General features: G+C 43.6%; 1 protein-coding gene across 1 annotated transcript; it reads left to right on the top strand.

Moving 5' to 3' along the window:
- Positions 1–9346: 9346 nt before the first annotated feature.
- LOC127237623 (60S ribosomal protein L35) lies at positions 9347–9750 on the top strand. Its single transcript, XM_051205974.1, has one exon. It carries the CDS (start codon positions 9347–9349, stop codon positions 9713–9715), a length of 369 nt encoding a protein of 122 aa, XP_051061931.1. The 3' UTR covers positions 9716–9750.
- Positions 9751–19610: the final 9860 nt, after the last annotated feature.

Here is a 19610-nt window from a genome sequence, read left to right as displayed (position 1 = left end):
TCTCCAGCCTCTCCTCCCCTAAGAGGGGCTTTATCAAATAAGCACTCCATCTGCTGCCATGGTTACCATCTCTATTCTCATGGGATGAATGCAATCTAGCAAAGACTCACATATAGCAAGTGCACTGTATAGCACGTAGATTACAGGGCTGTGAATAGAGTGCTATTCCCAGACAGGAACCACTGTTTCACTCTGCTGTTCACTCAGCCCGCAGTGCTCAGTGGCAGCTTATAAAACTCTATAGTCCTGGAGATGGATGCAAAGCACCCATGCATTAGAGTCTAGGGAGGCATCACTCCTGGCAGGAAGATGGAAAGCCTTATCAAGAATCACAAGATTTGCCAGGTGGTGGAGGCACACACCTTTCAGCCCAGCACTTGGGAGGCACTGGGAGGTAGATCTTTGAGTTCAAGGCCAGCCTGCTCTACAGAGTGAGCTCCAGGAAAGCTAAGGCTACACAGAGAAACCCTGTCTTGAAAAACAAAAGAAAACAAAAATATCACAAGATTTTTTTTTCAGGGCACAGTCATTGCAAACTTCTTGTATGACATAGGTAGGACATCAACAAGGGGAATTGTAGCTTGAAGGTTTTCTGTGTCCTGCAGACACTTGAAAATAGTCAGTCAGAGAGACTTAATATTAGTTGTAATTGTTTGGTTGATGGCTCAGGTTTATTACTAGCTAGCTCTTACATTTAAATTAACTCAGTTTTATTAATCTGTGTTTTGCCATGTGGCCAGAGGATTACTGGTTCTCTGGCATCTTGCTCCTTGGGCAGCTGCTGGCATCTGTCGCAAATCTGCCTTCCTTCTCTCTGATAAAGCAGCTTTATTTATTTATCAACCAATAAAAGCAACACATAATTCCCAGTGCACAGAAGTAGTTTCATGTCAATTTGACACAGCTAAAAGTCATCATTTGAGGAAAGAACTTCAGTTAAGAAAATATCCCCATAAGATCCACCCGTAGGCAGGTTTGTAGTGCATTTTTGTAATTAATGATTAATGTGGGAAGGCCCCACCCACTGGGGGTGTTACTTGCCTTGGCCTGATGGTCCTTGGTTCTATAAGAAAACAGGCTGAACAAACCAAAAGGAACAAGCCAGTAAGTAGTACCCATCTGTGGTCTCTACATCAGCTCCTGCCTTCAGGTTCCTGCCCTGCTTGAGTTCCTGTTCTGACTTCCTTTAGTGATAGAATACAATGTGGAAGTGTGAGCCAGATAAGCCCTTTCTTCACCAAGTTGCTTTTGGTTGTGTTGTCTCATTACAATAATAGTAACCCTAACTAAGACAGACTTCAAGGGAAAAATTGAGTTAAGACACTTAGGCAAATAACCATGGTGTGAAATTCATCCAAGTAAAGATAGAGAAGGAGAGGGAGGGGGAGGTGGGGGAGAAGTGGGTAGCCCTATCCTGTTGGACTTGACAGTCTGAACTTCTGAGCCCTAGACTCCCACTGGGCTCAGCTCTGTTTTTTTTTTTTTTTTTTTTTTTTTTTTTTCTTCAGAAAAGTGAATCCCTCTCTTATCCTTGGTAATTAAAAAGTACTTCCATTAAACATTTTCTCACAGCACATATGGGTTAACATGACCTGGCATTTTTATTCACAGTGCTAAGGACTGAACCCAGGCCTTACCCATGTGAGGTGGGCCCTCTACCACAGAGCTATATCCCCAGTCCCTGACTTTGTATTTGACCTGTACATTTGGAAGATGTAACAGACATGAACAATGGGGGTGGAAATAGATATTTATCTAGTTCAAAACAGGCAGTGTTCTGCTTCACATACAATAGTTACTTTCTATAGACAATGATGTTTACATATATAGCAGAGAACTGTTTGAAACAGAAAAAAAGCATAAGGGAATCAGTTAAAAGTGAGACGTAAATACATATAAATATGCTGGCAAATTTCTTCACAAAAATAACTAAAGGATTTTAATTAGTTCCGTGTTTGTGGAATCAGAAACATCCACCATACAGTCCTTCTGGATGTGTGCAAGCTTGACTTAACATGGCAAAAGACACTGTACATTTCAAAATGTGGCAAAGGAGGAGGGGAAACTTGGGAAATAAAGTGAGGTCCAGGCCCTAAGAACTTAGCCTCAGAGAGAAGGTCCCAAGATCCAAATTGTTGTTCTCATGAACAGAAAATATTTCTTAGTGACACTTACAGGAATGTCAGCCAATGAAAAAAGAGAACCATGCTGGCTAAGAGATTCATCTTGTGCTCAAACAGCATGACCAATAGCAACTTGGGGAGGGAAGGATTTATTTAGCTTATAGTTTCATATCATAGTCGATCACTGGGTGATGTCAGGGCAGGAACCTGGAGGCAGGAGCTGATGCAGAAGCCATGGAGGGTGCTGCTTACTGACTTATTCCTCATGGCTTGCTCAGCCTACTTTCTTTTTTTTTTTTTTTCTTTTTTTTAATTTTATTTAATTTTAACAGTCCAATTAAATGAAAACAAACATTTATACACAATATTTGGGAATTTGGGCGTCGTTCTTTCCAAACTACTTCCTGCTGGTAAGGGGCGCTGTCTTGGGGGATTCGAAGAAGATTCAGATATCCTGTCAGCCTACTTTCTTATAGAACTCAGGACCACCAGTCCAGGGAAGGCCCTACCTACAGTGGGCTGGTCCCTCCCCATCAATCACTAATTAAGATAATACTCACAGACTTGCCTACAGATCAGTTTTATAGAGGTGTTTTCTCAAGTGAGAGACCCCCTTCTCAATCAAGCTTACATCAAATCAAGAAAAAAAAAAACAAACAAAAAACAAATACTCATGAGCAGAAGCACAGAATTTATAATAAGGCTTGGACAACACACACACACACACACACACACACACACACACACACACACACACACTTAACAAATTCTCCAAACCAATCTTGTGCTAATAACTCTAAGTGGGTAAAGTTGGACTAAAACCTGTTAGCTAAAGTATATGGGGGAGGTGGCTAGGGATCTGTTGACAGAGGACATTACAGAACAGCACCTCCAAACCCCACCAGACAATGGCAGTTCAAATTAGAGAAAGGCTTCCACTGGCCATTACCAGAAATGGTGACAGGTATCCTCACAGAGTGACCCACCTGAGTAAGTTCATGTTGATCAGTGTTCTTCGAAAATACACATTTGTGACAAGAGACCATTTCTATATCTAGCAGCCTTGCTGCTTTCTAAGGAGCTGTGCAAATCTGAGCCTTGCTCACCATGATGGATGATGATCTGGGAAATAAGGGGACTGGAATTTTTCTCTACCATGGGAAGATCAGGCTCCTGGAGAACAGACCCAAGGCCTTAGAAAGAACTAGTGTATATGAAGAAATATAATGGAAAGAATTTCCAGGGCGAGAGAAATGTCTCAGTGTGTAAAAGGGTGTTGGTAGTGCAAGACTGATATTGTGAGTTCAATGCTTGGACGTCACTGTAGGAAGAGAAATCTGACTGTCAAAAGATTGTCTTTTGGCCTCTACAAGTGTGCTGTAACATGTACATACATGTATGTGTGTGTGTATGTGTATGTGTGTGTGTGTGTATGCATGTAACACACACATATACACACACACAATGACACTATTAAAATAGTAAAGAAAAGTTTACCATGATAAATTTGTATTTGTTTTCCCTTGCTTTACTAGACTATGCATTGATGCTCTAGCCCCTTTACTTCTAATCCTAAGGAAAGCACACACTTGTTAATGAGGAAATATCAATTGTGGTCCCCTCTTACCTCCAGCCTGATTCATCTTCCTTCTCTGGCCTGAGTCTCCTTTCTTGCCCTTGTTGCTTTCTGTTACTGCAAACAAAGAACTGAGATATCAGTGGGTTCATGGGGACTTTATTCTCTCTCCTTCATATTTCCTGGTCCACTGGCACCAAACCAGGTACTCTGGCATCTTTGTCCTGATAACATTTTGAGCTATACATTGACTACTTAAATAATTATCACCTAAAATGGAGGACCTTCAAGTTAAATACAAATTTCACAGACATCATTGAGAAATGAAGTTAATATAATAGATGTTTAACATTACCTTTCCTATGGAGATAAATTTGCATGAAATTGAGTTATGGTCAGTGTAAACCTAGAGGAAGCAACAGCAAGATCAAAGCATCAGAACCCACCATTAGTTTCTTTCTGAATTTGTCACAATTTGGGGGAATGAGATGAGCTCAAGAAAATGACAACTTTGAAAGCAGTGGTAGGAACAGCTGCCTAGAAAGTGCTGGCAAAGAAAGTATCTTCTCAAACAGTAGGAAATAAGACAAATACTTCATGTTCTGCAGGTTCTTATTACATTTCTCAGTCAAGTGCCAGGTGAGCAGTGTCTCAAGGAGCTTGTGTACAACACTCCTTAAAATGCAAGGCAAAGCATGAACCAGCCCAATATTATTCAGGCAAACGAGAAAATCTTATTTAAAGTTAAGGCAAACATTTTCATGGACTCTGACTGAGAGAAAACTGAGTAAGTGGGTTAGAAAGCTCCCAAATTGAAAGAGAGGAATTATGTGGACTAAATGAATGCATGATGAAACTACAACTCATGTCTAAAATCTTGCAAGTTCTCCCCAGAAAAAAGCAAGCCACAAAAATAAGGTGTCCTTCCTGGAGCAATTCCTATGCTCTCTGAGAATGGGAGATCCTCCAGGTTAGCCTCCTGGGGTGCAAAGCCCATGACCCCGACTACATTTGACAAAAAGTATGCATCTTGAGTAGCCCCAAGGAACACCCACTGGTACTCAATCCTGGCTTTTTGGTAGCTCTTGCCTTGAGGCTTTCTCATTGCCCTAGAATGAAGTCCTTTTTCCTGATACTCCTCAGCTGTGAGTGGGACTTCCTTACACAAGCTTGTTCGAGCCTCGTCATACTCCTTGATTAGCACTGACAGCTCAGTGAACTCTTAGTCTGAAAAAGTATGAGGGAAGGAAGTTTTGTGCTTTCCTTGCAGAGAAAGCCATAGAGAACCTAGGCTTGGAACTGGTACAGTGACATGGGCACATCAGGCATCCTGTCATGAGGGGAGGTGTGTACTGAGTATAGAAGAACTTGCAGGGCTATTAGACATAGCTGTCTACCTTCTCTCTGAGTAGGTGTCACAGGAGAAGTTTCCTTTTCCATATAGGTAGGTGTGTCTGTGAGTAGGGTTTCCCAAAGGTTTATGATAGGAGCTGTGGGTGGAATAGCCATTGTTCTTATTGAAAGCCTTTTCCAGTCTTCAAATCTTGGGGATGCAATCAGGTGTGATGACATCTTCAAACCTACATTGTAAGCTGACATTGAAAGAAGGTAAAGAAGAAAGGCAGCTTTCAAGTGACTCCCTGTAGGAAGGTGTGTCGCCCCATTCTTTTTTTTTTTTTTTTTTTAATTTTTTTTTATTTTATTTAATTTTATATAACAAAGTCCAATTAAATGAAAACAAACATTTATACACAATATTTGGGAATTTGGGCGTCGTTCTTTCCAAGCTACTTCCTGCTGGTAAGGGGCCCCCAGACTGATAGCTGGGAAGCCAGCATGGGACTGACTCAGGCCCCCTGAAGATGGGTCTCAGCCAGACGGACTGAGCAGTCTAAGGGACCTCAGACAGTGGAGCCAGGATGTATCCCTGGTGCACAAAAGGACTTTGTGAACATATCCCCCATGGAGGGATAACTGCCTTAATCTAGAGACAGGAGAGAAGCCCTAGTCCCTACTTCACAGGACCTGTCAGATCTACATGACCCCAACTGGATGGCATTCCCCTACATATGGAATTGGGGTGGGGGGATGGGAGGGGAGGGTGGTTAGAGTGCATGTGAGAGGGCAGAGAGGGTAAAATGGAGGGAAGGAGGGAGGGAGGGTTGGGGGGAGGGACGGAGGGAGGGAGGGAGAGGGAACTGGGATCGACATGTAAAACAATAAATTAAATTTAAAGAATGCTTTGACTCCAAAATTTAAGTGTTGCCCCATTCTTAATGAAATGTAATGTAAATGAGAAACAATTAATTTGTCAATGGCTTGGGGTTGTGGAGGCCACCTGTGGCATCTTAACCCCTTCTACCAAACAAAACATGGTTCTTTATTGGTGAGCTACAAACCACTGGGCAGGCTTATGAGGTTTAATACATGTCATTAAAGACACCATATTGATTTATCTTTTGTGATTTTCCTCTATACGTTTATGATGTGTGTGTGTGTACATGTGTGTTTGTGTATGTGTTTATATCTGTATGTTTATAGATATATGCATGTGAATATGTATGCTTGTTTATGTATATGTATTTATATGCATGTTTGTATGTGTGTTGTGTTAGTATGAGTATGAATAAATGAGTACATTGTGTGGGTATGTATGTATGTGTATATGTATATGTATATGTATATGCATATGTATATGCATATTTATTTCTGTCTTAGTCTATATATCTGTATAAATGTTTATATGTGTGTTCATGTGAGTGTGGATGTATGAATGAGAGTGCATGTGTATGTATGTATGTATGTGTTAAAATATAGATTAAATACCTTTCTTTTTGCATCATACTTAAAATTTTTGACCTACGCAAACTTATTTTTCTTTATTCTGTGGCCTCCAGACTGTTAATGTTTTCATGAAACAAGAAATCCATTTTAAAACAAATCTTTACAATCACATCTTTGTATTAAAAGCTGTGCTGAGCCTCACATTCTCTGATGTGAACATACTTGTTGAGGAAAGGATCATTTTGGGTCTTGAAACCTTGCGCACATACATGCACATGCACAATTGTCAATGGCATTTCTGCCACCCTAACTGTGCTCTGGGCAGCGCGATGCACATGCACAGTGTTTGGTTTCTTTGGGAGCCTGTGAGATTGCCTGTGGAGGGATCGTTACCTAGGGAACTGAAACACTAAGATTACCTTATTTGGCCTTCAGGGAAGAAAGTAATCAATTATTTAAAAGCATCTTTTCCAGAGAAATTTAGAGAGTGCAGATTCCAAGAATCAGAGGTACAGGTGGCCTAAGGAATCATGTCTTTCCAAGGAGGCTAAACAGATGGCCGGTCACCCCAAAGCCACTTGTTCAGGTATAACAGAGGCTGTGATCAGGGTTTGTAAGTTTTAGAAATAGCCACAAAATACTCCAGCAAACAACACCAGTTGGGTTAAGCAACTCAGCTAGTGGGACTGCCTCTCAGTGTTATGTGTTCTTTCTTCATCTATGGCAACCATAGGTCACCAGGTGGAGTTTAAGGGGAGGTGGGCAGTGGCTCCTCTCTCTCTGTCTCTCTGTCTCTGTCTCTCTGTCTCTCTCTCTCTCTGTCTGTCTGTCTGTCTGTGTGTATGTGTGTGTGTAGGACAAAACGCCTGGGGAAATCAACTTACTTTAATCGATAGGAAAAATGTGTATTTGGCTGTGGTTCTCAAGGTTTCCGTCAGTGACTGCTTTCAAGCCTATGTGTCTGCATGAAGGTCTGATGGAAGGGCAAGGTAAAAAATGACTGGTTACATCACAGCAACTGGGAAGCATTTGAAGGAACCAGATGCACTATTAAAACTCACAGTCCTTTCCTTCGTTCAGGCCTCACTCCCTAAGAACCCATTCAGCTATTATCTTATCAAGGGGTGAAGTAACTGCTCTCATAAACTTGTCACCTCTTAGCTAGTTGGGGGACGACCAAATCTTCAGCTCACAGCTTCTGGGTGGTATTTTGTACATAGCCCATAATTAGATAATTGCCTAGACACATAGAGGAGCACAGTGCTTTTTTGAGAACATTTTTCCTAATGTCTATGGAGCTGAATGTGTAGCTCAGTTGGTAGAGCACTTGGCCATCATGTACAAAGCCTTGGGTTTGATCCCTAGCAATATGAAACAAGGCAAGGCACACAACTGTGATCTCAGCATTAGTGATAGAGTTAGGATGGTGTCTTAGTTAGGGTTTCCATTGCTGTGAAGAGACACCAGGACCTTGGCAACACTTACAAAGGAAAAACCATTAATTGGGTGGCTTATTTTTTAGAGGTTTAGTTCACTATCCTCATGATGCAATGTGGTAGCATGCAGGCAGACTTGAGCTGGAGGAGCTGAGAGTCCCAATCTTGAACCACAGGCAACAAGAAGTGGTCTGAGCTAGGTATAGCTTCAGTGTAAGCAACATCAAAGCCTGCCTCCACAGTGACATTCTTCCTCCAACAAGGCCGGCCACACCTATTTCAACAAGGCTACCCCTCTTAACAGTGTCATTCCTTATGAGTTTATGGGGGCCACCACAAGCTACCACAGAGGGCTAGAGCTCAAATCCTCAGCTGCATAGTGAATGTCCTACTTAGGGCTCCTATTGCTGTGATGAAACACTACTACCTAAAGCAACTTGGTGGGGTGTTATTTGGCTTACACTTCCACAACACTGTTCATCATCAAAAGATGTCAAGGAAGGAACTCAAACAGGGCAGAAAATGGAGACAGGAGCTGATGCAGAGACCATGGAGTCATGCTGCTTTCCAGCCTGTTGGCCATGGCTTGCTGGGCCTGCTTTCTTATAGAGCCCAGGACCACCAGCCCAGGGGTGGCACCACCCACAATGTGCTGGGTCCTCCTCCACTGATCACTAAGAAAATGCCCTGTACTTGGATCTTTTGGAGACATTTTCTAAATTGAGGATCCCTCCTCTCAGATAACTCTAGCTTGTTTCAAATTGGCATAAAAGTAGCCAGGATTTTGAGTTCATGGCCAACCCAAGCTACTCTGTCTCAAAAAAGGAAGTGTCTGCAGAGAGAAACGTATATCACTGGGGTGATTAACAAGACTTTAAAAATGGAGCTCTGGCTTCTCGGAGTCTGAGACAATATCACAGGACCAGCTCTCCTCCATTAGTCCTGAGAGAAACAACCTCATGTGGCTTTCTGCATTTGGATGGCTTTATGGAATGCACTCTGTGATGTCACACAGCCCCACACTCATGAACACTTTGAGCTGTCTGTAAATTCTTAAAAAGTCTACCTTTGGGTTTCTGTAATCAAACCCAATGTGAACAGAGGAGGTATCCTGTAGTGTGTGGGGTTCCCTTTATGCCTTGCGTTCTCTGGGTCTGCTTTGTCTGCGATGTTATCATGAGCATGAGGGTCAGAGGAACCAATCTTCATCCTGGCTTCCATGGAGGGTGCATAGTTTGCACAGCCACATGGTGCTGAGACAGCAGAGGGCTCCCAAAAAGCCAAGGTAGGTTATGTTTCACAATCCTAAGGGGGGAGGGGCATCCAGTAACACTGCCACACATTTTTTCACTCTGACTCTCCCAGATAGCCAGCTGTCTGTAACTGATTGATTTAAGAAAGCAGAGTCAGCGGTGAGGACCACAGCTATGGCCAAGATTAAGGCTCAGGACCTGTGCAGCAAGAAGAAGGAGGAGCTGCTAAAACAACTAGAGGATCTGAAGATGGAGCTGTCCCAGCTTTGTGTTGCCAAGGTGACGGGCGGTGCCACATCCAAACTCTCCAAGATACAAGTCGTCTACAAATCCATTGCCCATGTCCTCACCGTAATTAACCAGACTCAAAAAGAAAACCTCAGGAAATTCTACAAGGGTAAGAAGTACAAGCCTCTGGACCTTCGACTCAAGAAGACTAGAGCCATGCACTGCCACCTTACCAAGCACCGGGAGAAGACCAAGAAGCAGCAGAGGAAAGAGAGGCTGTACCCGCTTCACAAATATGCGGTCAAGGCCTGGTGAGAAGGCTTATAATAAAGCACAAGGCTGGCCGAAAAAAAAAAGCAGAGTCAGGGTTGGGGGACCCCAGCCCATCTCTGTCCTGTATTCATGATGAAGCCCAAGGCACATCCCTTATTCCAATATGACTCAATCAAGAAGACATGAAGTCAAAACAATTGTTTTAGTGTCCATCTGCATTTGAACACTGAGTATGAATATAGATCTGGTGTTTCTGTATTCAAGTCAAGTGCTTTGTTGTCCTTGGACTCTAGCATGGCATAAAAAAGCATGAACGGGGGAAATGGAGTGATTAATATTTTAAAGTTATACTACTAAAAAAAAGAATTCGATTGCAAACATAAAACACTGTCAACCTAAAAGCAGACACCAAGCCACAGAAAAGGGCTCATGCCTCAGTGAGGGTATGGAGATATCCCCTTGCTTATTGAATGCCCAGGCCCTCTAGCTGTGCTGGTTGAGAACCAGCTCTGCTCATAGTTACGTGACTTTAACACGGTTAAACAAGGAGCATAATGACAGCAGATCTGAATCTAAGGGAAAGGCCTCTAACAGTCTGCAATACCTTTTAGTGTTTATGTGAAGGTTAAAAAAAAAGTATTAAATTCTCCTTGAGTCTTGAACACATCAAATATTAATAATAAGGAAAAATTATTACAGAAAATTCTTTTACTGCAGTGGATGCTTTATAGGGAATAGTTTGAAATGCATATCATTCTCCAAATCTATGCAGATCTGTCAAATGCTCACATGTGTAAAGAGTCACACCTTTGGGGGCTGGGTCTATCCCTCTTCTCTCTGCTCACTCGGTACACAGTTTTGCAGGCTTTTTGTCTCAGCTCTCTGGTACCCTTATGGTATTCTGTTTTCAATGTTGGCTTTTTACCTTGAACCTCAGTCTAAGCAAAACCACCAGGGAACGTGTCTGGCACGGTGGTAGTGGACGCTGCTTTCAAATGTATTAAAGCAGATGCCTGACTTCAAAACGAAAGCATCCGCAAAGCTCTGGTGGAGTGTCCTCCCCCCAATCACTTTCCTGCCCGAGTCTATGTGGATATTTGTTTACAGTGAAAAGAAAACTAAAATTTCCTTCGCCAGCATTCTACTTGTGAGTTTTTGCTAAGACCAAAAATGTAAGAATAGATTGGCATACAGCTTGACCACCCATGCCTCAGTTAATTTTTAATAAAATGGCTAATTATTGCCATAGAAACGTTCTATGTTGACAGTTTGCTCAAATGGAACCTACGAGTGGCAACCCTGTGGGTGAAGGAAGTGTCTTCCCCATCTTACAAGGCAGAGAGATAGAGAATGCGGGGAGTGATTGTCACGTGCCCAAGCACACGGAGATGAAGACCTCAGCCAGGTGTCCACAGAGGAGGTTAAACCAAAGTGTCTGCAGAGAGCATGTTAAGAAGAAGGTCCTCAGCTCTACACATGGAGTGCTCTGTTCTCTCCAATAAGGGTGCTCCCAAAGGAGGGGTCACCACCAGGGAGTGTTTCTCCTCTTCTCCCTTGTTCTCTCTTTCTCTTTCTCCTCCTCCCCATGTTTCTTCCTCTCCTCTTCCCTTCCCTTCCTCTCCACTCCCCTTCCTTCCTGTGCCCCTTCCCCTTCAGCCCCCCTCCCCACCATTTTCCCACCAGGTATGAATCTATTCTTCCACCAGATATTAATCACTCACCCTCTGAGGTGGGCTCTGCAGTGGTGAGGGGAAGAATGGCAAGGTTTTGAGGACCCTGACTGGACCTTCAGTTCTGCTGCCAAATTGTGACCTGAGAAAGTCCCCTCTCCCCCCATTATCTGCTCTTTCTCTGTTGGATTGAACTGCTTCTTAGCCTCCTATCCCAGTGGCCAGATCTAAGCTGAGAATCCTCAAGTTCCCATGCCAGCCACCCTCCCTCTCTTGAAGGACTGCTGGGTCCTGGGCTGATATAGTTATCCCTGCTCTATTACCGTCTGGGCATGGGCACATGCATGTGCAGCAGGAGAAAATCCTGGCTGGCCTTTCTCTGTCTTCCCAGCTGTGGGATGGAACCTCACAGGACTGCATCTCTGGCTGGCTGGGTGGTGGGTTTACTGTCCCACCACCCTGTGCTGTTGTCCTCTGCCCCCTGAACACCATCAGCTTGCCTGCTCTCCTTCTCTCTGCAGGGGACTCTGTACTCACTGCCAGATAGGCTTAGGGGGATTTATTGGCTCTGAGCCTGTGTGAATTACATTTTGTAGATTGGTTGTGACACAGCAGCCCCCAACTGTGACCTCTGGAGCTGGTGCTGCCTCCTGCCCATAGGAAACAAATGCCTTCTGAAACCCACGGGGATGGCGTTAACCAACACAGACGGAACTATGACCACACAAAAGCAAATGCACATTTTTTTCCTCTAACAATGAGCCCAAGCTTTGGGAGCTGTAAGCCATAAGAACGGGGGCTGCATCTCCAGCAGAACATTCCTATGGTCATGTTTGCTTGCCTCAAAAAGGCAGCAGGGTTGTTCCATTTTTAGTGACCTTACTAGGAGCTCCCAGGGTTTTCCCAGATGTACCACTGGAAGGTTAACTCTCCAGCTCCCCACTAATTGGCAGCTCAGCCATTCTCTTATGTCCCTGTCCTGACGTGCAGACACCTTTCTCTGCCACAGGATTCACAGTTCTCATAAACTGGAGCGTGTCTGTGCTTCTAATCCTTTGAGAAAAATCAGTCCCGGAGTTCAGGGTTCAACCCGAGGCCAATCTCCAAATATACATGAAGAAGGGAGATGAACGTGGGGGCTTGAGGGAGAAAGCTTGCAGTTCCATTGGAGGGACGTAGAAATAGCTGAGAATGTTATAATGTTCAGATTAGTACCAGCAGCAAAGAGACGTGATCTGAATGCCAAGGCGGGAGGCAGAGGTGCTGGACCGAGCTCTGTGAGGATAGTATCAGTCTCCATCCAGATTGGGTAAAAGTGGGGAGCCCTTAAGCTTTTCTGTTCTCATCTAACCCTGCCACCTCATCAGGCCAGCTCTGTCCAGGGTAAAGGGGAGGCCCAGGGCATTTGCCACAGGTAGGTTCCCAGCACCAAGTAGTCTCTTCCTGTCATGGAAAAGGACTTAGGCGTGCTGCTGTGGGTGGTAACAAGGGAACATCTGCCTGTTTTGTTCCATTTCAGTAATTGGAGATTCTGGAATCCGTCCCCTCCTTCAGTAATGACAGCTGATATTTAGAGCTCCTTTGGGCTGCCTGATAAGCAACATGCAGTCTGAAAGAACAGGCCTCAGCCTGAAATCAGAGCTGCTGTCTTCATTCAGGAGCCCCTGTTCCTTTCTAGCCTTCCACAGACCTGTTGAGATGGAGGGGTGAGAATTCGTGGCTAAGGGTCGAGGTGGGGATGGGCTAGGATTTTAAATCAACTGAATGCATTGTTTAGGGGGTGGACAGAGAGACATAGCATGTATGTCTTCAGGGTGTATGTTTAATGCAAACACTTTGCTCTTTTGTTCTATACCCCTAGAGAAGCCTTGCACTGACTAACCCAGTCTCTCAGCAGGAATCAGGGTCCTGTTCCTGTCACACATCCCATACATTGTTCAACAAAAACTTCCCCCAAACCTCTCAGAGCCACAGACCAGCACATCATTGACCTCTTGGGCTTGGATCTCATATGCAAGTGAAGTTGTTCTGAAAGGAAAATGAGGAGACCGTGTGATCAAAATGTGCTTTCCTATGAGAAAAAGTGTAGTGTTGCATACTCACTGTGTGTCAAACACAAACTTTTCAGTGAGAGCACTTGCAGTCTGTAGCCTCTGTGTACTCAAACATGTGTTTATCTTTTCATTATTTTTATTTCATTTTGCATACCAAGCCCAGTTCCCCCTCTCTCCCCTTCTCCTATCCCCCCATTTCCTCCCACCCTGCCCTCCATTCCATTCATCAGAGGGGGTAAAATCTCCCTTGGGGAGTCAACAAAGTCTGGAATATCAAGTTGAAGCAGGACAAAGCTCCTTCCCCCTGAATCAGGCTGGGCAAGGAATGCCACCATAGAGGATGGGCTCCCAAAAGTCAGTTCATGCACCCAGGATAAGTCCTGGTCCCATTGCCAGGGACCCCCTCCTAAACAGGTCAAGCCATATAACTGCCACCCATATTCAGAGGGCCTGGTTCTGTCCTAAGCAGCACAAGACTGGTGGTCTGAGTATGAGCCCCCAAACCTTGTGGAAGTAAGGAACCAAGTCCTAAAGGTTATCCTCTGATAGGCACAAGCAAAGGGTAGCATGTGTACATGTACACACATGCACACACACGCATACACATTCACCTCCAGGCACACACACACACACACACTCACACACACACATACACACACACTAAATAAATTAAAATAAAACAAATTAAACTAAAATAAAACAAAAAGAAGCCCAAACCACCTGGCTGGGGATGGAGGGGGGGTGGGCATTGCAATGACCATGCGCACTAGTGTTGGACTAGGGAGTTGCTTAGCCAAACCACTCATTGTCACATGCAAACCTAGGGTTTGCCTGTTCTCATTCCCAGGCCTTAGGAGGCACTGAAACAAGAAGGCATGATCTTACTTAGTCTTTTCTCCTTTGCATGTACTCAGCCATAGGCCAGACTCTTACTTCATCACTGAGGTGGGTTCTCCCTGCCGTGAGTCCAGGATACACATCAGAGCTCACTGCTAAGTCAGAAGCTAAGGATGTGGGGTGGAGCTCACACTCTGATCAGAAACTTAGGGTGGAGTGGAAGTGTAAAGGCACATTTGGTGCCAGGGGACAACTGAGCAGGTGGATTGACAGGGACTATCAAGGAATGTGGCAATGAGAAGTAAGGATGAGAAATGTCACACAGGAGACTTAGGAACACCTGCACAATGGCAGCCAGTGGCCAGCGGCCAGCGGCCAGCAACCAGCAAACAGCTGATGGGGGATGTCCTTCTGTACGTGTGTTTCTCTTATTGGCTGATGAATAAAACACTGTTTGGCCAATAAAGGCAGGAAAATAGGCTGGACTAAGAGACTATGAGAATTCTAGGAAAGGTGGCAGAGAAGGACCACAGGGAAACACTATGTAGAGACACAGAAGATAGGACATCCCAGGCATTCTCTGGTAAGATTAAGACCATGTAGAAATACATAAATTAGTAGTTATGGGTTAATAATTAAGACAGCTAGCCAACAAGAAGCCCTAGCCATCGGCCAACAGTTTAATAATTAATGTAAGTCTTTGTGTGCTTATTTGAGGCAAAAAGGCTGGGGTACCAGGCTGAATAAAAAACTCCAGCAACAGCCAACATCCAGCAGCAAGCAAGCCAGTAACTAGCAGCCAGCAGCCAGCACCCAGCGCCCAGCAAACAGCAGCCAGGGGTTTGCTTTTCTTGACTCCACTGTCATATTAAGGCAGCAAAGTTGAAATGGAGGGAACCACATAGAATGTCCAAAATGGGATGTCATAGTCATGGTGTGGAATCTTGGCTTCCACTCAGCTATTGCTCAAGTTTCTTTCAGGCTCATTTATGAAGATTTTTTTTAAAAAATTTATATTATTTATTTATTTATTTGTGTGTGTGTGTATTCAATACCATGCCCAAGTTTTATATCAGTTAGGGGAAATCTGAACTCAGGTCCCCCAATCCCACTAAATGCTTATGAGCTGCCATTTTTTCATCTCTTTAGGTGCATTGCTGGCTTGGACATTAGTACTGGGATGTTTTTATTTACTTTTTAATTCAAGCCCTCTAAGAAAAATTTTGATGGTTCTGTATATTGGTTTAGCAGTGTTACTTGCATATTAAATGTGCCCCTTAATGAAATGTCAAGCTTAAGATCCCTTCAGAAGTTTAAATTTCAACAGTACCATATGTCATCCAGAAATCTGAATCACCTGTTTTGTGTTTAGGATAACCATAGACATTGCTTCACCCTTTCCCCTTACATTTAAATTAATTTGTTGTGCTCTGACCATTTTTGTTGTTCTCTATCCAGTCCCCGTGGCTGCAGTATGCATGGCTAGACACATGCAAAGAGTTTGGAGGACAACAAATTAAATGAAAGAAAACGTGTGCAGTCAGTCAGTCAGTCAGTCAGTCAGCCAGCTAGCCAGCCAGTCAATGTTTTTTGAAGGGTAGAAGCCTGGAGAGATGATGGTTCAGTGTTTAAGAACACTCCCTGCTCTTCCAGAGGACCAAAGTTGAGTTTCCAGCATCCATATCAAATGGCACACAACTGCCTATAACTCCAGCTCTAGGTGATTGCATGTCCTTTTCTGACCTCCAGAGGACACCCACAGACATGCACTCACAAACATGCACTCATACATACATTTAAAAGAATTACTAAGTACAAATGCCTGCCCTTATCAAGATCTCCTTATCAAACAGAAAAAAAGGAGTAATTTTGTCACAATCTGTAATTCTGTCCTTGTAGGGTCAAAGAAAGTTTGGGGGAAACAGGAAGCATCAAGGAAGTAAGCTGTGCAGCCAGCTAGCCTGTCCCCATCTCCACACTGGCTCATTTTAGTTCTTAATTATTTGATGAGGTGGTTGAGTGTCATAAGCCTTGAAGTTCCTGTGTAGCTGTGGTTGGTCTTTGACTCTTTTATCCCCCCCTTCTACTTCCTAAGTCCGAGGGCTACATGCACATCCTGCCAGCCATACCTGGTTTATACCTTGCTCTGGATTGGCCTATCTATGGCCATTCACTAATGGCCCCAGTTTTTAAACCACATGCTGTTCTGAGCAGACCTTATGGATGTGTGTATTGTTGGTGCCTTGTGTTGCTGACTCACCCTGTGACATGACGCACAGATGTCTTTTGGGTGAGATGGCTGCTGCCGGCCTGTGTTGTCATCATTGTTACAGTGTGCATTATTGAGTGCCTCAGCACGTTATTCCATGTGGAGACTGAAAAGCAGCACTCTGCAGATGCATGGATGCATGCATGGCTGGCTGTGGTCCAGCACAGGAAGACTGAGCATAGGCAAAGCCTTCTAATAATGGTGTGTTTTTCCTGCCTCCTTGACAGCTGCTGAGAGAGAGAGAGAGAGAGAGAGAGAGAGAGAGAGAGAGAGAGAGAGAGAGAGAGAGAGAGAACAATGAATTACATGCTTACAGTGTGGTTGCAACTTGTGAACTTTCTGCTGAGGCAACTGTGTTCTCCACAGCAGCTGGATTACAGGTGTGGATGCGTGTGGCTTCATGGCTTGCTAATGAATGTTGAGGGAAGCGCTGCCTTCTGCATGTTTGCACGCAGGGAGCAAGCCAAGCAAACCTCATGTTGTGTTACCATTCTGTGTGCATGGGGATAATGGGGACAACTCACATCTGAAAACTTGGCCGGCAAACTTGAAAGAAACTGAATAACAGTGGTTTTGAAATTATCATCCAGTCCTCCTGGGGTGGACATTTGCATTCCACTGGTAGAAGCTGTCAAATTACTGCTCAAAAAATTCCAAAGAAAAGGGTGAAGAAGATAAATGCCTGAACACTTTATCCTTGGCAAACACATAGGGCTGACATGGGCATTCTGCACAGACGCTCAGGCCTTCCTGTCTCTCCTGTTTCTTCTGTTATAGGCACTGAACCAAAACCTGTGTCCTAAAATTATTTTGTGGTTCACAATTTGAAGATTACTCTGAGTGTTTTTTCTTTATTGCCTATTCCTCTTTAAAGCAAATCAATTTGAATTCTGTTCTATCTTATATGTTAAATTAACACTTATTTGTTGGCATGGGGAATAGGAATGAATTGCGTTCCTTTGTTCTTGAAGGATGCCAGGCAGAACATAGGACACCTTGCTTATGTATTTCCTTAGCAACTGAGTCATACCAGTTTGGGCTGTATGTTGGTGTGCCTTCAGAGAGTCTGCTTTTCATTCTTTCAAATGGTTAATTACCAAATTCTCACCTGTAGCTTCTTATGTATTTGAAACAAACAAGCAACTTGTGGAAGTAAAACAGGAGCAGTCATAGAGCTTAAAGGCACCCATGGTGGCAGCTCTATGAAATTGTGGGATGGACATTTTCCTCCTTATCCAGTGTCCCGGTGTCAACGTCTCAACACAGCATAACAATCTTTAGGTACAATCCACAGACACATATACTATCCCACCATTTAGTGATCTGTGAAGTGAGCTCTCCACTGACAGAGCTTGGTTACCCATGCTTGTCCTCTCAGATCCTAGAATACTATTCTTCTCCCCTCAGCTCTTGAAAGCCCATCATCTGAGAATATACCATGATGGAAAAGAACACTTCCAGATCTCCTCATAGGAAACAGAAGGACAGTGCCCTTTGGGTGAAGTCTAACCCTGTAGAGATGGTCAATTAGTTATTTGGCTTCTCACTTCACCCTCTGTCTCATTTCTTTTTCACCTTTACCCTTTATCGCCCTCCATACCTTTTTATTGTTCCTTAATTTTGTCTAAATCTTCAACAAAATGCTTTTAGTTCTCTCTGCACAGCACAGCACTCTTCCCCTAAATATTTTAACAATGAAAATGTGTTTAATGTTGAAAGGAATTAAAAATTGTACATTTATTATCTCTCACCTAAATGGCAACTCTGAAATGGGAGTTTAATGACATTATTTTATATATGTGGAAAACTAAAGACTATATATTGTGCTGCAAATTTTACTTAAGGAATGCATTTTGACTTAACCACTCTTTTGGAGTTGGAGAATCAATTACGTCTTACAACAGAGTTTTGACTCTGTACTTCTCTGCATGGAAATTCCTATCACAGCCTAGGTTCTGAGACACTCAGAAGTAACAGGCAAGTATGTGATTTATTTTTATCTCTTGGACATATGTGGTCAAACCACACGGTAGGATAGAGCCATATTTATACACCGGGAGATAGGAATATAAAATGGTCACAGCCTGGAGAAGTGGAGTAAGATAGGGAGAGTGGAAATTCTTACTTTTAATTGCACTGTAAATTAAGAAAACTATGTACATAAAGAGGATCTGTTGAAAGTGAAACACTATTTGCATGTTTTCATTCTCTACTTTGCAAGTTATAAAAGTGACAGTGTAGGACGTCAATAAAACAGCAATAAGAACAGACACATAGAGCCCCTTCTCATGTCATACATGCACACATACATATTGGTTCACAGACAGGAATACAGACACATGCAGTGTCATGAAACTCCTCTGCAGCCTTCAATCACTCCTCTGCCTCTGCCCAAGCTACTAAGCTGGGACCCAACACACACATTTTCCCTTTGCCAGTTGCACCCTTTTAGACTTCTCCAGGTGATCCTTGGACAGATACCACAGTTCTGGAAGCCCTTGTAGGGTGTCATCCCCTGACATTTGCTCCTAGCATCTCAGTCACCTGAATCCATCACTTCTGCAGGATCTGATTCCAGGGCTGCTCTCCTGGTACCTGCCTGAAGAGCCTGCCTTAGTCATTGTGCATTTTGCTTCTGTGCACAAGCCAGGGGCCCTCTTCAAACTCTGTAGCTCTCAGGCTGGAGGCCCAATGATTCACTGACTACTGAAGCTGAGTCTCAGCTCTAGATTGTGAATTGTGACAACAGAGCCCCAGGAACGGGGGTCTCCACACACATTTTCTGGTTTTGGCTCCACACAAAGGCATCCTTGTTCATACCATGTTTTCTGCACACAAAATTAACAAAATAAAATGGTAGATTTCTTAGGGCAGATTAGAAAGCACCTCATACACTCAATGCTCAGGAAGAGCCTTTATTCTTACATAAGAACCAAAACAAAGGGAACAGTAACAAGTGCCTGTGTGGGCCCAGGCTGGCTCTCTGCATGTGTGAGTAGCATGTGCCCATGTGTGGGTTCGGGCTCACACATATACATAAATAAAAATAAAGACCAATCTTTAAAAAAAATATATAATCTACCAAAGAACAACTCTTGGGATTCGAT

Source organism: Phodopus roborovskii, unplaced genomic scaffold (assembly GCF_943737965.1).
Source record: "Phodopus roborovskii unplaced genomic scaffold, PHOROB, whole genome shotgun sequence".
Classification (NCBI taxonomy): domain Eukaryota; kingdom Metazoa; phylum Chordata; class Mammalia; order Rodentia; family Cricetidae; genus Phodopus; species Phodopus roborovskii.
Note: the sequence above shows the minus strand (reverse complement) of the source record. Positions and strands in the feature narration are given on the sequence as shown.